The sequence below is a fragment of the Bufo bufo genome, chromosome 6 (assembly GCF_905171765.1).
Source record: "Bufo bufo chromosome 6, aBufBuf1.1, whole genome shotgun sequence".
In the NCBI taxonomy this organism is placed as follows: Eukaryota; Metazoa; Chordata; class Amphibia; order Anura; family Bufonidae; genus Bufo; species Bufo bufo.
The window spans coordinates 356,530,445-356,558,162 of record NC_053394.1 but is presented as its reverse complement, the minus strand read 5'-3'; the positions used below and the strand labels follow the sequence as shown (position 1 = coordinate 356,558,162).

The window sequence follows — 27,718 nt, the reverse complement described above, 5'->3', positions numbered from 1 at the left end:
TAGAGGTTGCTGACCTCTATTATACTGAACCATGCCACTAGAGTACACACCTTCTCCCTTGGTATAGTATTGGCATTTTGTCAGACAGCATTTACATAGAGGCCGACTCCATTATAGATCCAATAGTATGTTTTATTTCTATATCACAGTAAAACAGAACATTATATATATGGACAGACACATTTCGACACAATGTCACAGGCCAGGTGTGTATACATCTCTATTCCACAATTTCCGTCCCGCACCACCATCCAAACCACCTTCTGCCTAGAGTCGTACTTCTTTACCTGCGGCTTATGGGCCTCCTTACTGACATAGGGTGATAGCGTTTTCCAGCTGATATACTGCAATGTTAAGCTGTCGCCCACTTCTTTATAATGCTTTATCCCATAGAAATCTAAATTTTATTGTACATTTTGGTCCCATAGAGAATCTTATGATAACTGAGGATAAAAACAAAATGGCTGGTGGAAATGACTGATCCATTATATATAATATATATATATATATATATATATATTGGCCTTCATCAAGAGAGGACCAGCCAAGCAAGATTATGAGAAAATAAGTATAATTGCCATATACACGTGCAAGCCAAGCGTAACGGTGGGGGTCATAAAGTCGGGTTAACCCATTCACGTTTGTGAGTTACGCATCTCTTAAGAACCATCTGACTTATAGAACATGGGAAATATGGGACAGAGGGTAACAGGTCAAGGACAGTATCAAAAAAGCCTGGCTTACAATGCTAGATATTTCCAGCGGTAAAACATTACCCCAGCGGTGTACATGGAAGCCACATGGGGGTACATTAGATCCTCGTAATGATATGTCTTTGCTCCCTCCCATGGAGAATGACCGTGTTCTTTTGTCATATGTCCTAATGTATAAACTGTAGGTCAAATCAACCATATCGCTCTTTCCTGCCCCATCCCACCCTGTTTGTAGAAGACCCTGTAGTTATAACCCCATGCCCACCCAGCAACCCAATCCTATTCTCCCCACCACCCGTACTCCCCCAGCTGTCCCAGAGGTCTGAGATAGCTAGGATCTGAAGTCCTTGGCTTGGCTCTCTCTGGGAGATGGATGCGTTCACACTGAATTAGTGGGGTACTGTGTCCAGCCCACCTCCTTGTATGTTGCCAGTACATGACTGTATATGTGGCTCCGTAATTTGCTCCAAGCTAGCTGTACTTCGGGGGTGAAATCTTTGGCAAAGGCTTCTGCAATGACCTCCAGTATCACCCCAGTCAGGATCTACAGCAGAGAATGAGAAACTAATATTAGAGAGACATTCAACGACCATATAATATATCTCTACCTATTCACGTGTGGCCATGTCACGGGGCTCGACATGATGTTCCTTCGGCAGTCTGTTTGTGTAGCTCGTGACATTATTGTAACCTCCTTGCTCTCAGGATTAGCTAATCCTGTTGTGAGGTTCGGGTTTTGTTATGTTGAATATTTAATAAAACGCCCTTGAAATATGGTTATGATAATGCAGCGCAGACCATGTTCAAAGAAGGACAGGAAGACTGTAACAAGTCCAAACCCGACAGGAAACAACTTTAGAAATGTCAGCTCTTTGCAGAAAGACAGATGCCAGGAACCAGGACAGTGCAGTAATTGACATTTCCTTTAACTGCGCAGAATTAGGAGGCAAATCTATGCAGCATCACTATATTGATCATATCCAGTAGACACTTGGGGGGGGGGGATGTATTAAGATTAGCATTTCTTACACCAGCCTTAATAAAGAAATACACCACCGTACGTTGTGCCCAAATTATTAAGAGCCACAAGCATTTTAATAACTTTGGCAGATCATTCGATGGTTCGTGTGCAGGAAAAATAACATTTCTGTTTAAAATTGGTCTCGTTCATTTTTTGCAAAAGTTGAGAGGGTGCCAGAAAAGGGAGAAGAGTGCCAAATTTTTAAGCAAAACAGGACTTGCTTCAAGATTTGACACCTTTCTACGGCAAAAAACTGGCATAGAAGGTGTCTAAATTGGTGGGTCTAATGTATAAGTATAAAACGCTAGGCAAAACTCGCTAAAGCCCCTCTTGCACCCTTTATGTGCCCCTCCCACACAGTATAATGCCCCTTATGTGCCCCCAGAATAATGCCCTTTTATATGTCTCAACATAATATGGTGCGCCCTTATGTGCCCCCAACATAGAATTATGCTCTTTTATATGTCCCAACATAATACGGTGCCCCCAACACAGAATGATGCCCTTTTATATGTTCCAACATAATATGGTGCCCCCAACACAGAATGATGCCCTTTTATATGTTCCAACATAATATGGTGCCCCCTTATGTGCCCCCAACACACAATAATGCTCTTTTATGTGCCCCCAACATAATTTGGTGCCTCTTTAGTGACTCCAAAATGAATAGTCACCTAGCCCATGTTCCCATGACGAGCGGAGCAGATCTCTCAGTGCAGATCTGTTCCGGTACATCTGGGGACCAGGCGCATCTGGCGCAATGATGTCACTTCATCGTGCCTGCCAGTGCCAAACCAAGGTGCATAGTAGAGCAGAGAACTGACTGCTCCCTGCTTCACCTTCATATTCAACTGTATCCATGTCTTCGGAACGCACATGTAGTTAAAAGTGGTGCCCACGCCAGGGGGGCTGACTACCGGGGGCAGCAGGGTTCCCTCCCTGATCTCTGGGGCCACACACATTTTCAATGTCTGTGTCGTGGCCAAATCTGTCCCTGGTTTAGCAGTCTAATCATTCATCTTTTGCTGATGAGCTTGTGAAGGGCTACTGCTTACCCACAGAAGCCAGTCTGAAGAGGCAGAGCTGCAGTCAGGAAGGAGAGCAGCCTGAACCAATGATGAGCAAGGGGGTGGGTTTTAGACTACCTTCTAGACTCCCTGTAGGCACTGTAGGTAAGCTGTAGTCACAGATCACAGCTCTGCCATAGTGGACCTGAACTAAGTAGCTGCCGAGCAGCGAGCACTGATAATAATAAATAGCAGGTATCTTCTTAAAAAGTTTTTGACTGAAAATTTGGTTTAATGTGGTTTAACAGCACCTGGTATTTGTGAATAGGACTTACTAAAAAGGTTGACGACCACTATATTAGGAAGTGTTGATGCTAGTAGATTGTGTATTTTCAGTCAACTTGCCATTATGACAGCAAATTGATCCTCAGAATAATTATTAAAGGTTTTTCTGACTCTGGATAGGTGGTGGTCCGACATCTGAGACCCCCGCTGATCAGCTGTTTGAGAAGGCGCCAAGCACAGTGCCATACATTGTATAGTGGCTGTGCTTGGTATTGCAGCTCAGCCTCATTCACTTGAATGGGACTAAGCTGCGCTTAGGTCATGTGACCAATGAACGTGACATCACTAGCCTGGAGTAAGCTGTGAGAAGGTTGTGGCAGTCACAGAGGCTCCAATGCCTTCTCAAACAGCTGGTCCCGGCTGTCAAAACCCCATTGATCAGATACTGACGACCTATCCAGCGTCGGAAAATCCCTTTAAGGGCATTTCCACCTAAAATAAAAAATCCTAGTAAATATAAGACCTTGAATTCTCCTTTTCTATCAAGCTGTGACAAAATCTTTCTAGCCATTACTTGGTGATATCTGAGATATGCTCCTTACACTCACTTGGCAGCTTCCAAAGTAATTCTTACCTAACTTTCCTAGCTAATGAATGGAAAACCCTCCGAGCCCCATTATTACCACATTGCCCACTCCTATACTGTCACCTAAATGGAAATCTTATAAACGTAAATCGCAACGCAGTCCGAGATCTATCGTACACTAGACAACACTGGTGCATGATAGACCTCATTGACTTACATTGGGATCCGTTGCGTTCTGACGTTTTTAACCCAATGGAGTTTTACCTAATGGATAGTAATACATTCTTGTGGAGTCATTTTACATATAAATATTACATGTCTTCTCATCCTCCGTTACTGTACATCGTTTGCTATGCTCCACTCTTATCCCAAGCTGCATTCAGATCCAGTCTTTAAAGCAGAATTTTAAACGCAGCTTTGGATGTGAATGAAAAAAAAAAAAGAAAAAATGTAATAGAAAAGCATTACAAAACAGTCAGTAAAGCTACATGTTACATGGTAGAAGATCACCCACCTTTAGCAATAACCCACCTTAAAGAATACAGGGTCCACCTTATGTTTCACTGCATGGCTCTTCCCCACAATAGCCAAGACCGTAGCCACCTTTTCCGGATCCCCAAGGTTTTCAACCACACTGTTGATAGCTCCCATTACCCTCCGGCCGTGCTTGCGCAACTGAGTGCTGCGCTCCATCTCAAGGGGGTCTTCCATGTCCTTAAACTGGCTAAAGTACTGCTTGGCTTTTGGAAAGTTGACAAAGAACCTTTTATATGGAGGGAAGAGAAAGGGAAGAGAAATAAAAAGAATCAGATATGACTGCAAAATAATAAAGCACAAAAGGATAAAACTGCCATAGCTAACAACAAGCATTGCCTGGACTTGTATTGTGTAGTGAGTCGGGCTACCCTAACTGGTATCTAAGAATGGCGGTGCCTTCCCTGTTAAAACAATTTGTACAGGATGTGATGACATCTGAGAGCTTTACCCTTCCACTATCCACAGGATAGGCCATAAATGCCTTGTAGATGGGGGTCCACCTCAGGACTCCCACTCGTTGTGTCAATAGGAGTCCCCCGACCTATGTTTTCAGAATCAAAGCAAATTCTCCATTGACGTTTCATAAGCTGATCACGGCACTGCAAGCACATCTATCTCTCCATTACAACCAGTCATGGGTGGAACCCTATTCTCAAGCCTCTAGGGGATATCCATACGATATAAATCCCCCTTAGGAAATATTCTGTGCCTTGATTTGTATTTAGGCCGTATGCATGCTCTAAATCTCCCATGACTAGGAGTTGACCTGCAGTACCCCGGCATGGCCACATACAGCGGTCAGAGCCTTCTGCTTCCACCTCCATCCACTGTAAAGCTTCCCAAAACAGCTGATCAGTGGGGGTGCTGGTTGTCAGACCCCCCCAATAATTTGATATTGATGACCTATTCTGAGGATAGGTCATCAATATCCAAGTCCCAGAGAACCCCATTAACTGAGGGACAAACAGAACACTTACCTGGTGATCTCCTCATATTTTCAGCTGCAGATCCACCGATTCCCAGACTCTTCTTTGGTCAGCCACTTCTTAGACTACCTAGTCCATCGGTAGTCCAAGACACTTCTTGCTTGTCCAGCCTTGCTCGTGGATTGGCCAGCACAGGTCACCTGAGCAGTGCTGGCCAATCCAAGGACAGCAGGACGTGTCTTGGACTACCAAATGCACATTAGGCATCCAGTAGTCTGAGAAGCGGCCACAAATTGCTGCAGGGAGGTCACCATATTGTGGTCTGTTCATTACCCAGTTCACGTAATTAGATTTTTCTTAAGGGTCACTTTAATTCATTTTCTAATCTTTCATTCATTACATTATAGTAGTTGTTATCAATTCCTGCAACAGCAAATCAATGCACGCCCTATTATTTTCTATTCTTTATACAAAATCATTTCTGACCCAGTGTATGCCCCATTATCAGTCATCTGTCCTACCATTACACAATACGTTCTAGCCCATTACTTGTACCAGATCAATGTAATACGCCGTAAAAATATTTCCCATTACATGTTAAAATACAAATGATACAAATCTAAATTGCTGTGAATTTTTTGCACATATTCCATTACTATCTGAATTAGGCATTTCGGGTAAGTGCACATGATCGCCCACACATTGAATGCGCTTAAACTGGTCATAGGTATAAAAATTTCTCCCCATGGTTATATTTTTCATTGTTGGGTCAGGCAACAGCCTCCATGGTAATATATTTGTGATGATGAAAACAATTTTCCATGGGGATAATCATTGCTATTATGCCTTTGCCTTCTCGCTTGATTGCTGCTTGCAATGCATTTATTTTTATCAGTTTCGACATCAAACAATCACTGGTTGAACACATTAAAGGAACTGTCGGGTGGGCTGTGATGTCAGCGCTGAATATCTATATAGCCAGTCGTATTTTTGGTTTACCCTTTGCTAGTATGACTTGACAACTATCTCTTCAATTAAGTTTCAATTTGCCTGGGGTTATGATCGGGGGAACGATCATTGACCATTGTGAACCTGTTGACGATCAGGCAACAATTGACTGGATGACTTCATCTTTTGAAAAAAGCTCACAAATGAAAACTGCATGTGGATGACCGGGGGTTTGAGTTTCCCCATACAGTAGGATGACTGATACATTTAGTAGAATACTGATGACCTATCGTCATGATAGGTCATCAATATCTGATCAGTGGGGTCTGACTCCTGGTACACCACCCTTGAACTTTTTGAAGAGGCTGAGGCATTTCAATGACTGCTGCAGCCTCTTCCTAGACCAGTGACATCACGTTCATCGGTCAAGTGAATGGGGCTGAGCTGCGATATTAAGCGAAGCCCCTACACAATTTGCTTAGTGTGTTGTGGGGAGGTTGCTGCACTCAACGGAACACCATGGCCTCTTCAAACAACTGTTTGGTGGTGATGCCAGGTGTCACTTTAGACACTACATTACACTGTACTTTAGTTAGACATTGGCACAATCTAGCGAATGGACTCACAAATGACCCGTCCACTCTGGGCTGGGCTAGGGGAGGAGCCACAAGCAGGACAAAGAAATAGGGGAGGCAGTCACACCTCGGCCTTGGTGTCTGCAAGGATCCAAAAGGCCTGCCATAAAAGAACATACATTGTAGGTAGAGAGTAGAGATTTTGCAAGGAGCTTCTAGTTATTTACTAGTTATTTATTTTACAGTTTTACTCATCCTACTGTCCATTCACAGGACTTAAAAGGTAATTTTTAATGCACACAGTCATGTCAGTAGTACGTTCCATCATGAAGTTGGACATAGTTATTCTCCCAGCTACAAAAAGAAAATCTGCGTACTGCCCAAACATAAGGTTCAGGCTGTAGTCACAATTATACTTACATATTCTGATCTTGTTATACAAGCTATATAATTGACCATAGACGAGTATATATTGGAAACGTACAGCAATTTATCTCCAGTATGCTGTCAGACAGGCAACATAGAAGCTGGTCTTTGGGTGAATATATATATATATCTAGATAATTTTAATGATACAAAATATGTTCAGCTTTAATCAGTGGAAATTTGTCCGGCCATAAAAGATGGATTTGCTTTTGATAAAATGCTATGATAATGCAGGTACAGAAACACATCTAAGCTCCCACAGTGCCCTGAAGTGTAGTAACTGGAAACAAGCAAATACAAAGTTACTCATCTGTGCAACAAAACTAAAACCAAACAAAACAGATTCTACCTTTCATTTTCCAAAGGAGCTGTGAAAAATGAAAGTCGGAATCTGATTGGTTGCTATGGGTATAGTGGGTGAAAGGATTGCTCCAAGGTAGACCCACATTTTACAATAGTAAAGTGACTATACAATTATATTGTCAAATGACAATTAGTTGTTGGCCCCTGGGGAAGTATGTATGGGGATCCGCTAGTACTGTATTTTTGAGTCAAATAATTATTACTTAGGCTATGACCACGGGCGACAATGATGGGTTCAGCCAACACTCCAAAGTGTGAAGGAAGCTCCCGACTCTCACCCTACAGATGATGATGGGTGAAACAAGGATCGGGCAAATTAATATTTTTGCCCAATCCTTTTTTTCTCCCAGGAGATAGTTTGCTGCCTGAAGTGTCTCCCCATAGAATACACATATATTTTTGGCCAAGCAAATGTGTATGTGTATGGAGAAGCCAGGAGGGAGTTTGGAGAGATTGCTGTTGGCCAAATAATCAATTGGCTGATAGTTCTTGAATGTGTATGAGTGGCTTTAGGCACTGTTCACATGAGCGTTGTGGCTTCCATTGACTTATAATGGGTCCATTGTGTTTTTTTTCCTGAAATGAAGGATCAAATGTAGTTGTGGACACATCCTCAAACTTTTGTGGCATATCGCTAGGATGTGCCACCAGTGACCAATAGGTGGTAGTTCCACCTCTGGGACCAGCGCATATCTCTAGGAGATTCATTTCTATGGTCTCCATGCTATGGAGTACTTCTAGAAAGGCTCCATATAGGACTGGCCTCCTGAAGGCCTTTTAGCACCCTGCCAAAGCTTTCTAATTTAATAAAACACTTAAAGGGGGCTATCCCATGATTATCGTTAAAAATAAAAATCCAATATCATATGTTTCATGAAAGTCTCTTTTTAACAAAGCTAGAGCCAGCCCTGCACCTCACATTGGTCCAGAGATCTCCTCATTCATTGCTCCTATTGCTCTGCTAGATTTATTTCAAGCTGGCAACTTAGGGGGCGTGCACTTTCTCAAAGGGTGTGACCCGGTGTGTCTTTTCTACTGCAGCTGGTGGCAGTTGAAGGAGGGAACTGAGCATGTGCTTCCATCCCAGTGAGCAGGGCAGAGATATTAGATAAAGGGCAAACAGCAGGTGGCAATAAAACAGATAACTAAACTGCTGTACAAAATTTTTGTTAAATGCAATTACAAAAATATTCAGATCCAGGTGCTGGTTTGAAAAATTTAGAATATTTTTTTGTGGGACAATCCCTTTAAAGGAATTCTGTCATCAAGATTTTTGATATGGAGCAGTTCATATCATCCTCTCAGTCTCCATTATCTAATTAAAAATATACTAGTTTTACCCCCACCGGTCCTTTCATTTTCGATAAAAATTGGTTTTATTAATATGCTAATTACCTTACTAGCGTGCCCAAGGGGCTGTTCCTCCGGCCGTTTGTGCCCAGCCGCGCCCCTTATCTCGTAGCCCAGTTTGTGCACTCCTCTCATCGCCGATGGTGCGCCATAATCTCGCGGATTGCGCCCTAAATCCACTGGTCAGCGCCCACGGGCGAAGTGCGCAGACAGCTGGTGCATGCGCGCTTCGTTCACTGAGGCCGCTGCCAGGACACCGCGCGGGCGCTGACCAGTGGATTTAGGGCGCGTGCGCGAGATTACGGCACACCATCGGCGATGAGAGGAGTGCATAATTAGCAGTGGGGCACAAATGGGGCGCGGCTGGGCACAAATGGCCGGAGGAACAGCCCCTTGGGCACGCTAGTAAGGTAATTAGCATATTAATAAAACCGATTTTTATCGAAAATGAAAAGACAGGTGGGGGTAAAACTAGTATATTTTTAATTAGATAATGGAGACTGAGAGGATGATATGAACAGCTCCATATCGAAAATCTTGATGACAGAATCCCTTTAATGAGAAATAGTATCAGGTTTCTTCATGTTAACATATGAATTATGATTGTTTTATGTAAAAATCACTGCATACAAGTGGATGTTAATCACGACCATTGAAACTATTCTTAAATGACATTTGTGGCTAACAGGAGTCTTCTTCAGTCACCAGCAAAGTAATAACTGATCTCCTAATGCATTATATTAAAAAAAATTAGCTGCTCTTTGTAGGTGTACATTTTTTATATATTTTTTTTATAAACAGATCGCAAGTCCAGACATTGCAGATCGTACCAAGACAATTTATGCCTAGTGATCATCCAACTATGATATTCTTAGGGTGATATCTGGTCTATAGCAAGAGGAATGTGACAGCAAAAAAAAATGCCATATGGATTAAATGGGAGTCTGTCACCAGGAAATTCATAGACTATGCAGGAACTTGGCCCTTTCGATCAGAAAGGAGAGGGAGGGGCTGGCGGAGGAAGCAGGAGGAGCATGAGTGCACAGAGTGACTTGGGTCCACCCTCGGTGCACTTAACTGCTCATTTGCATATGGATTAAAAGTACCTTTTCAGATCGCTTAGTGAAAAGTATCATTACATTCAGCTGAGCTAGCCCTACAAGGCATTGTGCCTGGTTTATGAGTGAATTTGCTGGTGACACTCTCTTTAAAGGGTTTGTCTCATGAGGGAACCTCCTGCTGGCCTATGGATGTCATACAGTCAACTTCTTTACTAACCTAACTGAAAGTCCATGTATATATATGTCTTAGTTAAAAATAGAATATTCTGTCTGTTTTTGCAAGGGTTGGAGGACACATGGAATCAGTTTGCTATCCAAACAGAACATCTTCCAGCAAACCAAGTCTAGGGAGAGTCCATAAAGTTCAACCTTTCAAGATCCCAATGTCTATTGTCACTGAGCCAGGAGACAAAGCAACATTAAAGCTGTTTCCAAATGGCCTCTGGGTGGGAAGATTTTTTATGTGACTACTCCAGACTGGAGAATCCACCTGGGTCAACATAGTCTTGAAGGGGACCTGTCACATTGAAAATGCAGTCCAATCTGTGAGCAGAACGTTACAGAGCAGGAGAAACTGAGCAGATTGGTATATCATTTTGTTGGAAAATATTCAGTGCATTTTAGTCATTTAAACGTCTGCTCTTTCCAGGGTTAATAGTCCAGTGGGCGGTCCTACTCAGTGATTGACAGTCTTCCTTGTATGAGGGTACATACAATTACTGAATAGGGTCACCCAAGGGACAGATGTTTAAATGAATAAAATACAAGTTATATTGAGTATTTTCCTACAAAGCTCCTTCTGCTCTATAACATGGTGCCCTCGGACTGGACTACATTACAACATACTATATTCAACATTTATAGACATCCTAAAACATAGTAAAACTAAAAATCAATATGTTCAGTAGGTATAAAAAAAAATCTCCAAATGCTTTTAGGTTTTTAGTTTGTAGGACAAGGTATACCATTTCAGACCATTTCCCTTATTTAATGGAACAGTGTAAACGTTAAAGTCAATTCATCATCTCCGAACAGTAATTAGAATAAATGCAAAATCAAATAATATTATTCTAATTATCCCCATAGTTAAGCTAGGCCATGTACTTACTTATTTGCCCTACTCAGATTTTTGTGAGAGTGGAATTTTTGCCGGGATAAGCAAATTATTATTTCCAATGGTGAGAACAATATTTTCCATGGAAATTTTTTGAAATATTAGGAAATATACCTTTGCAATAGACCAAATGCAAGGCCGTAGGGTAGGAAGAGTGGACGTAGCCCTGGCTGGTCCCATGCCCTTTGCTATTGGGTGGTCAGAACTTGAGTAGGACTTCAATCTCTAACTAGATTGTTTGCAAGCAAGGGAGTGAGGAACTGGCCCAAGAGTGATGAAATGGGTGTTATGGTGAAAACGCACCACGCCGATTTGTTCTCTATCATCATAATGGTCTGCACATTGGCTGCGCGGTTGTCCACCAGTGGGTGATTGTTGTTAGACAAAAGGATTATTGTGATTGATTGTATAATCATTTGGAGTGTTACCTATAGTCCTCTATGGTGAACTTGAAAGATCGCCTTGGAATTATCTTGGTTGTGTCCTCCTGAAAATGGGAAAATGTTCAACTAGAAAATTGTTGACATACACAAAAATGATTCTCAGGTGAGGCTTGTAAAATCAAGAATTGTTTTAAAAAAAAGAAGTGATTTATCATGGAGAAATGTTAAGACCTTTATCAGTAAGTGCACAAAGTATGGCAACACAAGATTTGAGAAGACCAGGAGGGCCTTCCAAAACTGATCATGATGAAAGGAGAAAATGGAGTCTGCCACCTCCAAAATCAGTTTCAAAGTACGTATTTTTCGCTTTATAAGACTCACTTTTTTCCCTCCAAAGTGGAGGGAAAAAGTCAGTGCGTCTTATAAACGAAATGTGACCCCAAATGTGCAGGCTGCGGCAGCTCAGGAACTCTCACTGACGGATACTGAGCTGCCATTAAACTGTGGGCGGGCGGGACTTAGTGCCAGAGTGGGGACGGGACTTAGTGCGGGCGAGCGGGAGTTACAGGGTTTTTTTTTTTTTGCCTTCCTCTGGATCAACTTGCAGGATGACAGGCCGAACTGGATGGACAAATGTCTTTTTTCGGCCTTATGTACTATGTTACTATGTTACTACTATGTTACACTTAGCCTTCAGTGAAGCCTCCAGCTCGCGCATACATCGCAGCAAAAAGCAGCACCTGACGTGACGGGCGGCTTCACTAAATGCTGAATGATGCCGGCAGCCCGCGCTTTCATCTATACTATTGTTGGGCGGGCTGGCGGCTTCTCTGTATGCGCTGTACTGCCCGCACTGTCCTTCACTCACCACAGCGCAGCAGGAGGATCCCCTTCTCCTCTGTGCTGCCGGCATCCAACTGATTGGTGGGGAGCGCGTCCTGCTCCCCACCCCCACCTCCACCAATCAGCTCCCTACATGTCTATATTAAAATGACTATAAACCCCCTCATCCATAGGAATCCACCCATGTACTGCAGTATATGGGTGGATTCCTATGCATGTGGGGGTTTATAGTCATATTTAAAATAAACACTGTTCGCTTATTGGCATATGTCTATATTAAATGTGACTATAATCCCCCTCATCCATTGGAATCCACTCATGTACTGCAGTATATTGGTGGATTCCTATGGATGAGGGGGGTTATAATCATATTTAATATAGACACATGCCAATTACAAAACAGTCCCTGGACAGTGTTTATTTTAAATATGACTATAACCCCCTCATCCATAGGAATCCACCCATATACTGCAGTAGGTACGGTATGGTAGTCATATCAGTTACCTTAAGCTACGGTAATATAGGTACAGTCCCTGTGACTGTAACTCCCCTTATCCTTAAGAATACACTAATGTACAGTACCTACAGTACATCAGTGTATTCTTTAGGATGATGGGGGTTATAATCACATAACAGCGTCATCCACAGATTCCCTATAATAGTGTCATCCACACATCCCCCCATAACAGTGTGTCATCCACAGATCCCCCATAACAGTGTCATCCACAGATCCCCCATAACAGTGTGTCATCCACAGATCCCCCATAACAGTGTGTCATCCACAGATCCCCCATAACAGTGTGTCATCCACAGATCCCCCATAACAGTGTCATCCACAGATCCCCCATAACAGTATCATCCACAGATCCCACAGACCAGTGTGTCATCCATAGACCACCATTAAATCAAAACCCACCAAAAGAATACCTTTTGGTTCAATTTTTTTTTTTTCATATTTTCCTCCTCAAAAACCTAGGTGCGTTTTATCATCAGGTGCGTATTATAAAGCGAAAAATATGGTAAGCATACACCACGTAGGGTAGATACCCCTAAGCATAACCATATGTTTCTTGTGAAAATCTGTTCCTCTAATCCTGAGAAACTTTTATTTTTATTTTCATGCAAATAAGATTCTGGTTGCCACATGGGCTGGGCCGTTCTGTTGGTGCACCTGGTGTCCCCTGAGTCATCTTTACTAGCTCTGCAATCTTAAGGTAGGTTCCAGTTGGACTTAAGGGTGTATTACACCAACAGATTATCTGACCAATATCTGTCCAATCAGACCAATGTGTGTGTAATAGGCCATCTGACCAATGATTGGTCATAAAATCTGTCAGATAATCTGTTGGTATAATACAGCCCTTACTGGTGAAGCAATGTTACACCATACTGAACAAACCACCCCCATTGCTGAAAAAATCTTATGACAATAAAAATAAGTATTTCTCAGGATTAGAGGACTGGATTTTCACAAGAAAGGTAGAATTTTGTTTCAGGGCCTCTACCCTACATGGTAGTAAGGTTACTTTGAAACTGATTTGTGAGGTGATAGACTCTCTTAAAATGTCAGTCCCTTCATGTGAGAAAAGTCTCTTGTATGCTGGACCAGGGTCAGACTAGCCTACCACAGTACCAGAGGATCCTCTGGTGGGCCCAGTCTCTAATACTATAGTGGGCCCCAAATATCCAGAAAAAAAAATGAGTTGCCTTTGGAACCAACCACTTGCCACTAGGGTCTATTTCTTTGATTCAAAATCAGTTAAAATTTATTGATGACATAGGGGTTGGGCCTCGAGGATAATTTCCTCAGGCAGACACTGCTCGGCACTAAACTGGCAAACTTGTAACCGCTTCCTAGAGGAACCCTTAGTGACCACCCATACATGTTTTTACAGCGGTCACTAAGGGGCCTTGGGCTGGAGCGCTGCCTTTTTACGGCGGCATTTCAGCCCAAGTTAGCGCTTAAATCAAGCGCTGGAGCTCCATGCCGCAGCTACCTGAGGACTCGGGGCAATGATCAGAGACCGTGACAAGCGGTCTCTGATCACGTGATCGCCGTGATACACTGTAAACTTTCATGTAAGAGAGGAGGGAGAAAGCCTCCGGTGCAGCGATCGGGTCCCCCAGCTTCCCCATACGGGAAAGCTGGGTCCCGATCCTCACCCCCACCCCCCTGCCCACAAGAAAGATGGCGGCAGCGGCCGACGCATGCGCACACTGTAGGCCGGCTGCTGCCGCCCCTGCACCAGAGTAATAATGATGCCCCGATCGGCTCCGGCAGCAAAAATAGCCCCAAATACATTTAAATAAAGGGCAGGACCCCCCATCCCCCTTCCCCCCCAGTGTAAAAAATAAATAAATACAAAATGGTGCCGACATGCGCACTGGTTACTGTGCTGAAGATCTGCCTTCAGCACAGTAACCATCAGGGACCAATAATAATGGTCCCTGATCATGTGGTCTCCATGATAAACCTATCATGGAGATCACATCCATTATATTTACTAAACACATCCAGGACATGGGCTGTGCTTCTCTCTCCCCTCAGCGCAGTTGTTCTGTGAGGAGAGAGAGAGATCAGAGTTCTGCCCTGGCTGTGCGATTTACTGTTAACTGGTGGGTGTCCGTAATTAGGCGTCCATCATAAGACGTCAATTAGTCAATTATTTTCATTAGGGACCCTGTGTCCGTCTGTTACTGGCGGTCAGTGGGTGTCCGTCAGTGGGTGTACATCATTCGGCGTCCTTCATTATGCGTCCGTTATTAGACCTCTATTAGTGACGATCAATTATTTTCATTAGGGACCCTGTGTCCGTCTGTTACTGGTGGTCAGTGGGTTTCCGTCACTAGTCTATTAGGGACATCAGTTATTTAAAACATTTTCTGAGCTTTTAAAAAAAAGAAAAATGGCTCAGAGATTGTTCAGTGCAGAGCAGGCATATGAATATCTCTGCTCTGACCACTCTGAGTCTGACACCGCTTCAGAGGCGGAAATATTTTCAGATAGCGGGGACTCTAGTTCTGCTTCCATCCCGAGACCCCATAGCCCTATGGTGGTAGAAGTCACCACCTCATCTCATTCTCAACCCAGCGGTCCCGTTGCTTCTACTATGTGGGTTTCTGCTTCAAGTGCCCTAATTTTTATCCACTCCCCAAATTAATGTGGATGTCACCAATTTTACCCCTTATGATTTTTTTTATTTTTATTTGTGGACGATAAAGTCCTTGAGTTAATTGTGCAGCAAACTAATCTGTACGCCACACAGTTTGCTGTGCAATAGCTCATGTCTATCTATACAAGACGGTGGACCCCACAAGTGTCCCTGGAATTTAAAAAAAATTTGGGACTTACCCTGGATATGGGCATTGTAAAAAAAAACATCTTTCCGATCATATTGGGCTGCGAGTACTGTCCACTCAACCCCTGTGTTTGCAGCAGTTATGTCCTAGAAACCGCTATGAAATCCTAATGCGGTTTATGCATTTTTCGGACAATTCCCAACCAGAACTGACCCAGCCTACGACCACCTAAATAAATTTAGACCGTTTATTTCCCTCCTTACAGACTTATTCTTAAAATTATATACCCCTGAAAAAAATCTGTCGATGAATCCCTTTTTAGTTTTAAAGGTCGCCATTCCTTCCGTCAGTTTATTCCCTCCAAGCGTACCTTATATGGGGTAAAATTATACAAGGTGTGCGAGAGCACAAGCGGCTACACCTGCGGTCTGTCTGCTTATGAGGGCAGGGACTCCCAACTTAACCCCCCAGGCTTCCCCGAAAATATTGGGACATTGGGAAAAATTGTGTGGGATCTATTGGCGCCATTCCTACACAAAGAGTACCACGTCTACACGGATAATTTTTATAGCAGTATACCCCTTTTTAAATCCCTCTATGCTGCAAACACAGGGGCTTGAGGTACAGTGTGCAAAAACAGAGTGGGATACCCACAACCGCTCGTGTCCAAGCGTTTGGAGAAAGGAGCATCCTTCTCCCTTGCAAGTGACCAGCTGCTTGCAGTGAAGTGGAAGGACAGGAAGGATGTCTACATGCCGACCACCATGCACGCAGACACCACAGTAGCAGTTAGAGAGAGGGGGGCTACTGCGGACAAACACAAACCGGTATGTGTGACAGACTACAATAAATTTATGGGAGGTGTAGACCTCTCGGACCAGGCACTTCAACCCTACCTGGTGAAGCGAAAAAACAGGGCCTGATATAAAAAGGTAGCAATCTACCTCATTCAGATTGCTACCTATAATAGTTTTGTTTTATTTAAAAAGTCCCAAGGAACCCTCAACTTCCTTGAGTTCCAGGAAAAGGTGGTTGAGAGTCTCCTGTTTAAGTCCCCCGCACCTGGGCAAGCCTTTGAATCTGAGGACATTCGAAGGCTTTCAGAACGCCACTTCCCTCACCCCGTCTCTGCCACTACCAACAAGACATATCCTCAGAAACGATGCCGGGTGTGGAGCAAACACAGAAGGAGGAGCGACACCCGAATTTTCTGCCCCAGTTGCCCATCACAACCAGGCCTCTGCAATTACCCCTGTTTTGAGATGTACCAAACGGTTGCTAATTATTAATTTGATTTAATACCAAAAAGGGTGGGAGGGGGGGCTTTTCAGAAAGTCAATTTATTCTCTTTTTCTGTTGAGTTTGGGGGCTTTCCAGGGAGGGAGGGATCCTTTTGGGATGGGTTGTGGAGCTAATTAGTTTTTTCAGACATTGAAACAAATTTGACCTTTTCTGATTTGTTTTCTTAATTTTCCTGATTTCATTTTTTATGACTATGTCCTGCCACACAAAGCTGTTAATTCCATTCACATTACTGTATCATGATATTGGCATGATATTTTTTTATTTTGGAGGATCTCTAATGATTGAGTTGTTCCTCACCAGTACGCTAAGGGCATTATTAAGAATTTATTTTTTGTGGACACCCCACAGCACGTCTAGAAATATTGACATGATTTTGGGAATTAGTGATCCATTACTGTTCCTACAGACGGCTCTGGACACTGTCCTTTTATATATTCTGTAGGTGACTGGTTGATTGTGTGCATAGCGGTTTCTACCTTGCCAGGCAGGGGTCTGTTATGGTGCACCACGTCACTTAGCACGTTCGGCTCTCATATAGGGATTGATGGGGCTAAAGAGACGTTGTACGACCAGTCACTGTCCTTGAATGCCAGCCTGTCATTACAGTCCTATCGGTGTTCTTGTTTCTTGTGAACAAACTGGAATTTCCAACATAGTTGGAACCATTTTGCTCCGCGTGGCGGATTTCTAACAATTTGAATAAAACCATATATACTCATTATTTCATCCTATAATAATTTTGCACTCCGCATGCTTACTACACCACTAGATGCATGCTTTAAGGCATCTAGTTTTTAAAATGGGGTCATTTATAAGGGTTTTCTATCATTTTGCAGCTCAACGCCGTTACATGTGTGCAATGGGGCCTGAACCATTTTCAGTTTATTATCCGAAAGGCCCCAGGTGCTCCTTTATGTTTGGGCCCTGCCGTGTGTCAAGACATAAGATTAGGGCCACAAAGGGGATATTTCTGAAGACAGGAGAAATGGGGTGATACATTTTGGGGTGTACCTCTTCATTTTCATGTGCTCTGTAGAAAAAAATCTGTCTTTAAATTAACACTTTTGTGCAAAGAATGAAAAATATATATATTTTTTTGCCTGCTTAGAATTAATTTCTGCAAAAAACTAGGGGGTCTAAAATCTCACTCAACCCCTAGATGTATACATTTGGGGTCTAGTTTTCAAAATGGGGTCATTTATGGGGGTTTATATAATTTTGGCAGCTAAACGCCATTACAAGTGTGCAATGGGGACTGAACCATTTTCAATGTATTATCTTAAAGCCACTGGGTTCTCCTTTATGTTTGGGCCCTGACGTGTGTCAAGACATAACATTAGGGCCACAATGGGGGTATTTCTGAGGACAGGAGAAATGGGGTGATACATTCTTGTACTTCTTTATTTTCATTTGCTCTGTAGAAAAAAATAGTCTTTAAATTGCCACTTTTGTGTAAAAAATTTAAATTATATTTTTTTCCACCTGCTTAGCATTCATTTCTTTAAAAGACTAGGGGGTTAAAAAACTCATTACACCCATAGATAAATACATTAAGGGGTCTAGTTTGCAAAATGGGGTCTCTTTTGGGGGGGGGGTTCTATTATTCTGACACTTATAAGCCTCTGCAAACTTGGCTTGTTGCAGGAGAAAATATTTAAAATTTATGTAAAAATGGTAAGTCTCCTAAATAAAAAATAAAAAAAGTTAAAGTGCAGCCAAAATAAAGTAAAGATGTGGAAATATATTTCTGATAAAAATATTGAATAGTATTTATGTATGTATGTGAAATATTGCAGTGAAAATAGGAAAATATGGGATTTTTTTTAAAAATATCATAGATTTTTAAGTTTTTTAATAAAGATACGCCTATTTTATCGGTAAAATTTTACCACCTAAGTAAAGTACAATATGTGATGAGAAAACAATGTCAGAATTACTTTGATGCGCAAAATCTTTAAGAAGTTATTCTCTGCTAAAGTGACACATGTCAGATTTCCAAAATCTGGCTTGGTCATTAAGGCCCAAACAGGCTTGGTCACTAAGGGGTTAAAATTAAAAAAAAAAATGTATTCTACCAGTACAAAACATGTGAAGCAGGGCTTTAACAGGATAGTGATTTAATAGGACCTGAGGGGGAGGTGCATGACAAAGGATTCATGATTCTGTAAATCTCTGTGTCCTCTTGGGCCGGTCACTAGGCATAACACAGTAGAGCATATTTACTAAGCGAAATGCATTAGAATTCTGTCTCAATTTGCACCCAAAAAACTGGTCTCCATGCCTTGTGCCAGATTTATTAGGTGTTTTAGATGTTTTGTGCACCTTGCCAGACAAAGGGGTTTTGCTTAAAGGAAAGTGGGCATGGTTTAGAGGAAATGGATGTGGCTCAAAATCTCCACCAACCATGGAGAAGGGGCTTCTAAATATTTCTGTCTCCAGTTATCTCAAGGTTAACCCCCCCCCCCCCCCCCCCCCCAAAAAAAAATTGGTTGGAAAAAAAATACATTCTGTTGGATCTAGTTGCTTAGGATCGGACAACAAACATAATGCCTAAGGCCAGTTTAAAGGAGAACCCTTCATTATTTGCTTACAGGATTATCCCAAGTTATCCAAAAATGTGGCTAAAGGCAAGGACTGCGATGACAATGAAAACCCTATACTTAGCCATTTGTTCCCCAGCCGCCACTGCTCAAATGTCTTACTCTAGTCCAGAGATGGCCAGCCTGAGGCTCTCCAGCTGTTGCAAAAGTACAGCTCCCAGCATGCCCAGACTACCTACAGCTACAAGCCTACAGCAGGGCATGGTGGGGGTTGTAGTTTTACAACAGATGGAGAACCGTAGGTTGGCCATGCCTGCTCTAGTCTTAGGGCGTAGTTTACACTTCAGTGATTTGATCAGTGGTTTCTATCTATGATTGTGAGCCAAAAACAGAAGTGGAACCTACACAAGGTGTAATGGAAAGATCTGCACCTGTTCTGCCTTTTCCACCCCCACATTGGTTTTGGCTCGCAATGACAGAAATCACTGACCAAACACTGACCAAATCACAGAAGGATGAACAAGGCCTGGTTTACTTGACTGCAGCAGTGTTGTTCCCATATGCACATGAAACTGCTGTAGCAAAACACTGGCGTTAGCACTGTATGGCATGAGACCTCTGAAGCCAGTGATTGGCTGCAGCCTTCACCTGCGTATACGGCACATCATTGCTTCAGCCAAGTAAACAGAGACCTGAGGGAGGCACGGGAGCGGCAGTGCTCGAAGTGGCGGGGGATCAAACAGGTAAGCATTAGTTGTCTTGTTATGGTAGCCTTTGGCCACATTGTTGCATAACTCAGAAAACCCCTTTAAAGGGGTTCTCCGGGCTTTTAATATTGTTGACCTATCCTCAGGATAGGTTATCAATATCAGATCCGCGGGGTTCCGACACCCGGCACCCCCGCCGATCAGCTGTTTGAAGAGGAGGCGCGCGCCATGCCAGCGCTACCTCCTCTTTTTTGTGTACCTTCTGCAGCGGTGAGCAGGTGTAATTACACCCAAGCCGTCCCATTCATTTCAATGGGACGGATCATTCCCATACACTTGTATAGGAGCAATCCGTCCCATTGAAATTAATGGGACGACCTGGGTGTAATTACACCTGCTCACCGCTGCAGAGGCAACGGCGAGAAGGTACATAGAAAAGAGGAGGCAGCGCTGGCACGGCGCGCGCCTCCTCTTCAAACAGCTGATCGGCGGGGGTGCCGGGTGTCAGACCCCCACCGATTTGATATTGATGACCTATCCTGAGGATAGTTCATCAATATTAAAAGCCCGGAGAACCCCTTTAACATTATTTTTGCTCTATGTTTGTCCTGTTTTCTGCTTCCGCTTTCTCAGCAGCCACTTTTCTCTTACCAAACATAAAAAAGAGGATACCATTGGCTAGGATAACACCAAAGATTAATGTAAAAAAGGAAAATCACCGATCATATAGTACTAGAATGATAATCTCTTTCTAACAGCCCTGTACCTCACATGGATCCAGTGATCTCTCCATACTTTCCTCCTACTGCTCTGCTAGATTTATTTCAAGCTGGCAGCCCAGGAATTTCCTTTCTGCTGCAACTCTCTCCCTATTACAGCAAAAGGGTGCATATCCTTTCTACTGCAGCTCTCTTCCTGTAACTGTCCCAGCTTCTAATAGTAGGTACGGCTGGTGGCAAGTGAAGGATGGAACTGAGCATGTGCGTCCATCTCAGCGAGGTGGACAGAGAAATAAGGAAAAGGACAAACAGCAGGTGACGCTATACAGATACCTTTTATTGAACAGCTCAGCGGCTATACAAAATTTTTATTTGCATGCAATTACAAAAGTATTCAGATCCAGGTGCTGGTTTGTAAACTTGTAGACTATCTTTCATTGGACAACCCTTTTAGGAAAGAACAGGCCCTTAGCCACCCCACAGCAATGGGACCCGTTGTGGGCTTTTTTTTTTTTTAAGACCAGTCCACCCATTCTCATCTTGTTTATATTGTAGAAGAGACCTACACGTGTTCACACTACCCATGTAGAAGAATAGGTCCAGCTTGAGCTATCACTTTCTCCATTGCAGCCTTAGGGGTTCCTGTTACTTCAAGTCACTGTTCGGTGCCCTGATTGAATCTCCAGTAGTATAAAAGAAACATCAAGGAGCATTAAAAAAATAACATTACTCTAGTCTATGTTTCCTGTAGCTCTTCTTCATGCCAACTGCCTCAGAATGGAGTTGGTGGGCAGCTCATGGTGAGTGATATCACCAGCTTTAACCAGCTACTCCATTCATGTCTAATTACCCATGTAAGTAGTCTTCATTGTGACCCTGCCATGCATTCATGCAATCTGATAAATGCACATGCATTAATACTGCATTAGCGGGTGTGCACGACCTGTAATATTGTGCGCTAACGTTCTTATCACTATATTCTTGTTCCATACTGTGTGTCTATATTTAAAGTATCACCGTCTCTGAACATCTCCGCACACCACCGTTGGTATCTGACAACCTCCCTCTGGCTCTGTGGGTGACAAATTTTTTATTTTTTTTTCAAAGAAAGAGTTAACAATATGCAAGACCGGAGGGGCCTGAAATTCATTAATTGCATGAATGCCCACAAGTATATACGTTATATAAACACATTATATATTAATATGTGTGCACAGTGGCAGGGCCTGGCCCATCACAGCTAGCATGTAATTCCAATTTAATGAGCAGATGCTAATTAACTATGTAATTATAACAGCCGCCCTCGGCTAATTCACAAATGTTCCAGGAGATGCCAGGGAAGCAGCAGGAGACAGATAGAGAAGAGGAGGAGAAGAGAAGGGTCTCACAGAAAATATAGTAGGAGGAGGTAACAGGTAGAGAGAATGCGGGGGATTATACAGGTGACAGGAGGAGAGGGGATGACCGTCCTACAGGGGCTTCCCTAAAATGCTTTGCTCATCTACTCTTCCTACCACTGTATATAGAGTAGGCACCCATAACAGTGAAGATGCAGGTGAAGCCAATGGTGGAGGACAGCATCACTTCTCTGCCGTAAGCTAGCTGATTACCATTGTCCCCTGGGTGTAGGTATAGTACCGATATCCCCTGTACGTGTTGTGTGACCAAGGATGGAGTCAGTGTGAAGCCAGCAGAGGAAGATTGGAGCTTTACGTGTGGTTGTAATGGAATCAGAACTGACAACATGACCTATTTCCTATAATGTTTTTCCTCTCTTCGTTTTTCCTTACCTAATTTCGAAGTAAATTGGAGTGCTACCAGCTACAAAAGACATACAGAATAATAAATATAGAATACAAGTCTGGATTCATCTAACGGCGAGAATGAAGGACCTGCAGAATAACTGAGAGAATTCTCCTGTGTACACAACACTGAGAAGGTACCGGTTTCAGTCATGTACTGCACTATAAGACAGCCATCTTATCAGAGGGATGTCCATCTATAAATGATACTAAACACAATCCTTTTCAATGATATTTATAGAATGGTGGGTGGTCTATGATAGACCTCTATTTTTGGATATACTTTACACTTAGATAACATATGAGGTTCATAATGAGGTTCTCTGGTATCTAATGGAGAAGATGTACCTTGAGCTTCTTCTTTGATGTTTTCTTTAGCATCTAAAGAAACCCCCTTTAAGAGAAGCCATTAGAGATAGCATAGAGCCCTCACAGACAAGATTCAACTCCTTAACTGTGTTTATTTTACAATGTCACACCAGGGAGGTCAGATTTTACGATCTCTTTTGGAGGAATATTAGATGCCAGAATGTCCTCATAGTTGGCATTCTTGCTCTTGCAGGAATAGCCATACTACCTAACAAGTAGATAGGTCTCCCATCTCCATTTATTTATTTGCCGTTCCTTATATCATTCCACAAAGATTTTGACTATTAACATCAGTTCCTGTCCCCAATGGGGTTCACAATCTAATTCTCCTATATCAGATGCGCACACTAAAGTAAATTTCAAAGATAGCCAACAAACTTAATACTATGGTTTGGCGTGTAGGAGAAAACTGGAGAACCTAGAAGTCCATGGAACCATGGGCAGAAAAAAACTTAATGCAGACGTTGTCCTAGGTTGGATTCCTACCAAGGACTACAGTGCTGCAAAGCAATGGTGCCAACCACTAAGCCACCATGCTACCCAAACTTAGGACAAGGAGAACTCTCCTTGGACCTTACCATAACCCATTACAATCAAGACAAGATATGTATATAATAAAATACACCACACTCTAAAAAAAATTATGTGCATATTGGTACAGACACACCACTGCACAGTGATATCTCTAGTTCTGTTATTACAGATATCCTGTGTGTCCCCATATATAGGGGTAGGGTACATCATTAATTTCTATATATGCCATTGCTTAGTGTAACGGAGACATAGTGGGTAGGTATCCAGTGCTGTAAGTATTTCTTAGACAAACTGATAGTAGGCACACGAGAAGAAGATTGGTTCTTTAATTTCTAGAATCCGTGTTATAGGCAAGCATTGCAGCCAACTAAACAGCATAATAGATCTTAACTTCAAAGAACTCTTCACGTAGGAAATCAAGATATGGAAGCTAAATAGTGAGTTTAAAGAGAATCTGTCACTATGAAAATGATAGCCAATCCAGTGGTATTATGGCACAGAGCAGAAGGAGCTGAGTAAATTGATATTTGTTGTATTGAAGGAAAGGATTCAGTATAACCTGTAACTTCGAAGTTCAAATTCCTTCCCTTTTTGTGCTTAGGATTCAGTAGGCGGTCCCAATCAGTGCATGCACAGATGACTCTCAATCGCTGAGTAGGACCACCCACTGGACTCCTAAGCCCAGAATGAGCAGAGATTTCAATCAATACGTTACAAGTTATACTGAATCTTTTCCCACAAAACTATATGTCAATCTGCTCAGCTCCTCCTAACATGAGATCGGTAGACTGGACTTAATGACAGCTTCCTGTTAAATGAGTTTTCTGATGACGCAAAGCTCTGAGAGAAACAGGAAAGGTGGGGGGCTAGTGATATATTTTTGATAGTGTCTTACATTAATGTTGAACACTATAACTATTTCGATCTATCTATAGGACTATGGACCTGTATGGACCACTGACAGATATGTTTAGTACAGCGATCAAATTTCGGGATACTGACAGAACTCAGTATCCCATTTTTCTTGGTCATTTTTATCTTCTCCTTCTACCTGCCTGAGATTCCTTTTTAATCACTGTTATATTACATATTCTAGTGACCTACGAGCTTATACCTGGATTCTGAAAAGGAAGACCTTACATCATAATGACCTCTTTACCCTGGCTACAAGATTTTTGATGAAACCTGGATTAACCTTCCTTCTCGGGTAGGTTCTATCTTTGATAGATCCAGGATACAAGCATCCTCTCTCTCTTTTAGAGACATGTGCTTGCAGAGAATATGTCATCCTTGGCGCCCCTATGACTGTAAGCAAAAGTAGCATTCCCAGAATCCTCCTCTCGGCGCTGGACGATGCCAAGCTTAGCACAGGGAACAGTAAAAAATAGAAAATTTAACATAAACACAAGTCAGAGGGTTAGATCCCTCAGGATACTGTGACATCAGAATCTCAGATCCTAAATCATTCACCTACTTTACCCTTCTATTTAACTCTGAATGCTTTGCTCAAGGAAGAAGATAGAAGTATGACTGACGGGGTGAGACCCTATTCTGTAGGTGGCATCAAAAAGTATGATATTAGTTATAAAATTGGAATATTTATGGACAGTAATCTTGTAAACATGTCTCTGTTGCCTGAATTTGCCATGTAGCTAAATGCAATCTACCGTTTTCTGTAAGCAGCCATTTTAGGGAGGCTGACTGACTCCAGAAAAACGTCTGTCCCCATAATCAATACTTTAGCTCACATATTTCCAGTTCTGAGAATTTTCAGAACCATTTATGGCCATTGTGGTATTCCATAACGTGTTGTTTGATTCGTAATATAGAACCAATAGACTGCTATGGGTCCATCCTTTACTGGTTTTATATGAAGACCAATGGAGTTTTTTTTTTCTTAAGAATTTATGCAAAAGCCTTGAGGAAAAAATTGTTTCATGCTCCATTATGGGGATGTCTCTAAGACACAAGGTATGGTGGCAGTGGCACATTTCTTATAATCTGAATGCTGTCTTACAGGTTTTGGTCATAGACCCATACATTATTGTGAATGACTTAGTAGTTATTGTTGCAAGCTGCACTTTTATAAGCTGCTGACTATAGGTTTCATGCTCTTTTAAAGAATTGTAACGATGTAGTGGGGAAGCCCTAGCGGTGAGTGTGACACTAGCAGGCAGAGCGTGCCCCTTGCTCAGTGCATGTGCTACCAACAGACTGTGCACAGGTCCTCTTCCCTGGCAGAAGGTCCTGGTGACACATGGAGGGATCTCCCTCTCCTACGTGAATTCTGGTCACACTGACTGATTTCCAAGTCCTGTGTTTGTATGAGATCATACCACACTGAGAGATCCCTTGTCCTTCTGCACATAATACAGTCAAGCATTCGCACATTTACCTTATCAATATAGAGACTCCAACGTCCTCACAGTTGGTATACAAGCGTGCCCAGGTCTCCTTGATGATGTCCCTCTCGCTCTCCGTTATCTCCTCCGGTCTCTCCCATCGCTCCGTCTCATTCTCCTCTTGGACTTTCTCCATGGACCCGTCAGGATGAAATCACACACAGCCCCAGGCAGGAATCAGAGCCCCCTGCAGAGATCAGGATGTATGAGAGGGAGGGGATGATAAGGGTTGTCTGTTCAGAGAGCTGCCTAATTGTCAGATCTCTGAGCTCTGTCCATTGCTGCCGTGTGTATGTGTGTGAGAGAATCTCAGCCCAGAAATAAACTGATCAAAAGTAAGATATTTCAAGGCATTGTCAGAATGTGAGGCAGGGAACAAATCTCCTGTCCCTCCTCTTCCCCCTCCTCTTCGCTCCTTCTCTGCTTTCAATCCCAGCCTTCTTCCCTCCCCTTTCCACCTTCTTCTGTTTCTTAACTCTTTCTTCCTGCCCTTTTTTTTCGCTTTATCCTATGTGCCTGCTTCTTTGCCACCCTCTTGTTTTCTTATTCTTTGTGCCTTGTCCTATTCCTCTAGTCTTTATTTTTTCTGTCACTTCAGCCACATGATTCACCTTCTTCTACTGCCCACCTATCTTCTTAGGTGGGTACTCTAGCTTCATCGTACTGTCAAAACATCCTTGGATTTATTGATTTCGTCTGACTCTGACTATTGTATAGGTGTGCTTGAGCTCAGGAGATAAGACTGTGAACTCCACCAGCACATAAATCAGAATGAACACCTGCTAACTTTCTTCCATTCTTTACCCACCTAATTAAAACCTTGTTTGATCAGGTTCATCTTTAATCTCTTGCATCTCATCAACATCTCCATCCACTTTCCCCTTCCTACCATTGCTCATTTATGTCTTACCTAGAAGCCAAGTTCTCTCCGTTAATTCTCCTTAACCCATGCGTCAGCGTCATCCACGGTTATTCATGCATTTATCATCTTGCACTGCATTCCTCAGCCTTGAGTTTCTTATCCCCTTCCCATCATGTGTCCCCCTCTTGTTTCCTATTTTTCCCTTTGCTCCCCCCCCCCTTCCTCCTTGGCTTCTCTCTCATTCTCCTTCAGACATGACCTTGCTCTATGTTCCCAGGCCACACACAACTCTACTCTTTCATTCAGTAACATCTATCTTGTACATCCCTGGGAGTATCTAGTAACACTAGCATGTCGGTCTAAAGGAACATAAAGTTACGAATGTCTACAGCCACACTTGACTTGACTGGATGATTAATGTCTTCTCCTTTCTCCCATTGCTAAGAGACCACAACAAAACCTTCAACAATTATCTCTCAAATCCTGATACTCTTATATCTGACATTTCCATCCTTCTTCTGCTCTCTGGGGTAAAACTGACTTTTTACTTCTTGCAATTTTTTTTCTAAGAAAACAATAATTATCCTCCACCCCCACTTACCCCTCCAATTTCCGTTCAATTTCTTTCTCTCCCTGATGGGTTCATGTTGACTCTTATTCTAGTCCTTCCTTTTATACTCTACATAGCCTTTACTACCCTCCCTCCGGCCTCCACCACATGTTTATCATCTGTTTGCTTCCCTTGTAGCTTTTATGGTCTTCACATTTATTAATCATCCTTCTACTCGGTTTCCCTACCTTTGCCCTACTTTACGGTCTGGTATTATTCATAGTGTCATCTAATACAAATGCAGTATAATAATACAATACGATGGAACGACGCAAGGAATGAAGGAACAGTCAGACCCTATATATCCCCTCACACAGTTTATGTACAGTATTAATACATGCACATTTGACAGCTAATTTAAAGACCTGTCATGTCCTCCAACCATCAGTTAGGTTTGGCTCCCAATGTCCTATAGTCTCCCTCCCTCCCC

General features: G+C 42.6%; 1 protein-coding gene across 2 annotated transcripts; it reads right to left on the bottom strand.

Moving 5' to 3' along the window:
- Positions 1-111: 111 nt before the first annotated feature.
- Positions 112-27,373, bottom strand: CYGB (cytoglobin). Of its 2 annotated transcripts, XM_040434707.1 has the most exons (4): positions 27,280-27,373; positions 25,810-26,003; positions 4,144-4,375; positions 112-1,257 (listed from the first exon to the last, which is right to left on the bottom strand). In XM_040434707.1, the coding sequence occupies exons 2-4, from the start codon at positions 25,950-25,952 to the stop codon at positions 1,093-1,095; spliced, it is 540 nt and encodes a 179-aa protein (XP_040290641.1). In that variant the 5' UTR covers positions 25,953-26,003; positions 27,280-27,373; the 3' UTR covers positions 112-1,092. The 2 variants fall into 2 exon arrangements, with proteins under 2 accessions (XP_040290641.1, XP_040290639.1); XM_040434705.1 differs by lacking the exon at positions 27,280-27,373 and having other exon boundaries at positions 25,810-26,162.
- Positions 27,374-27,718: the final 345 nt, after the last annotated feature.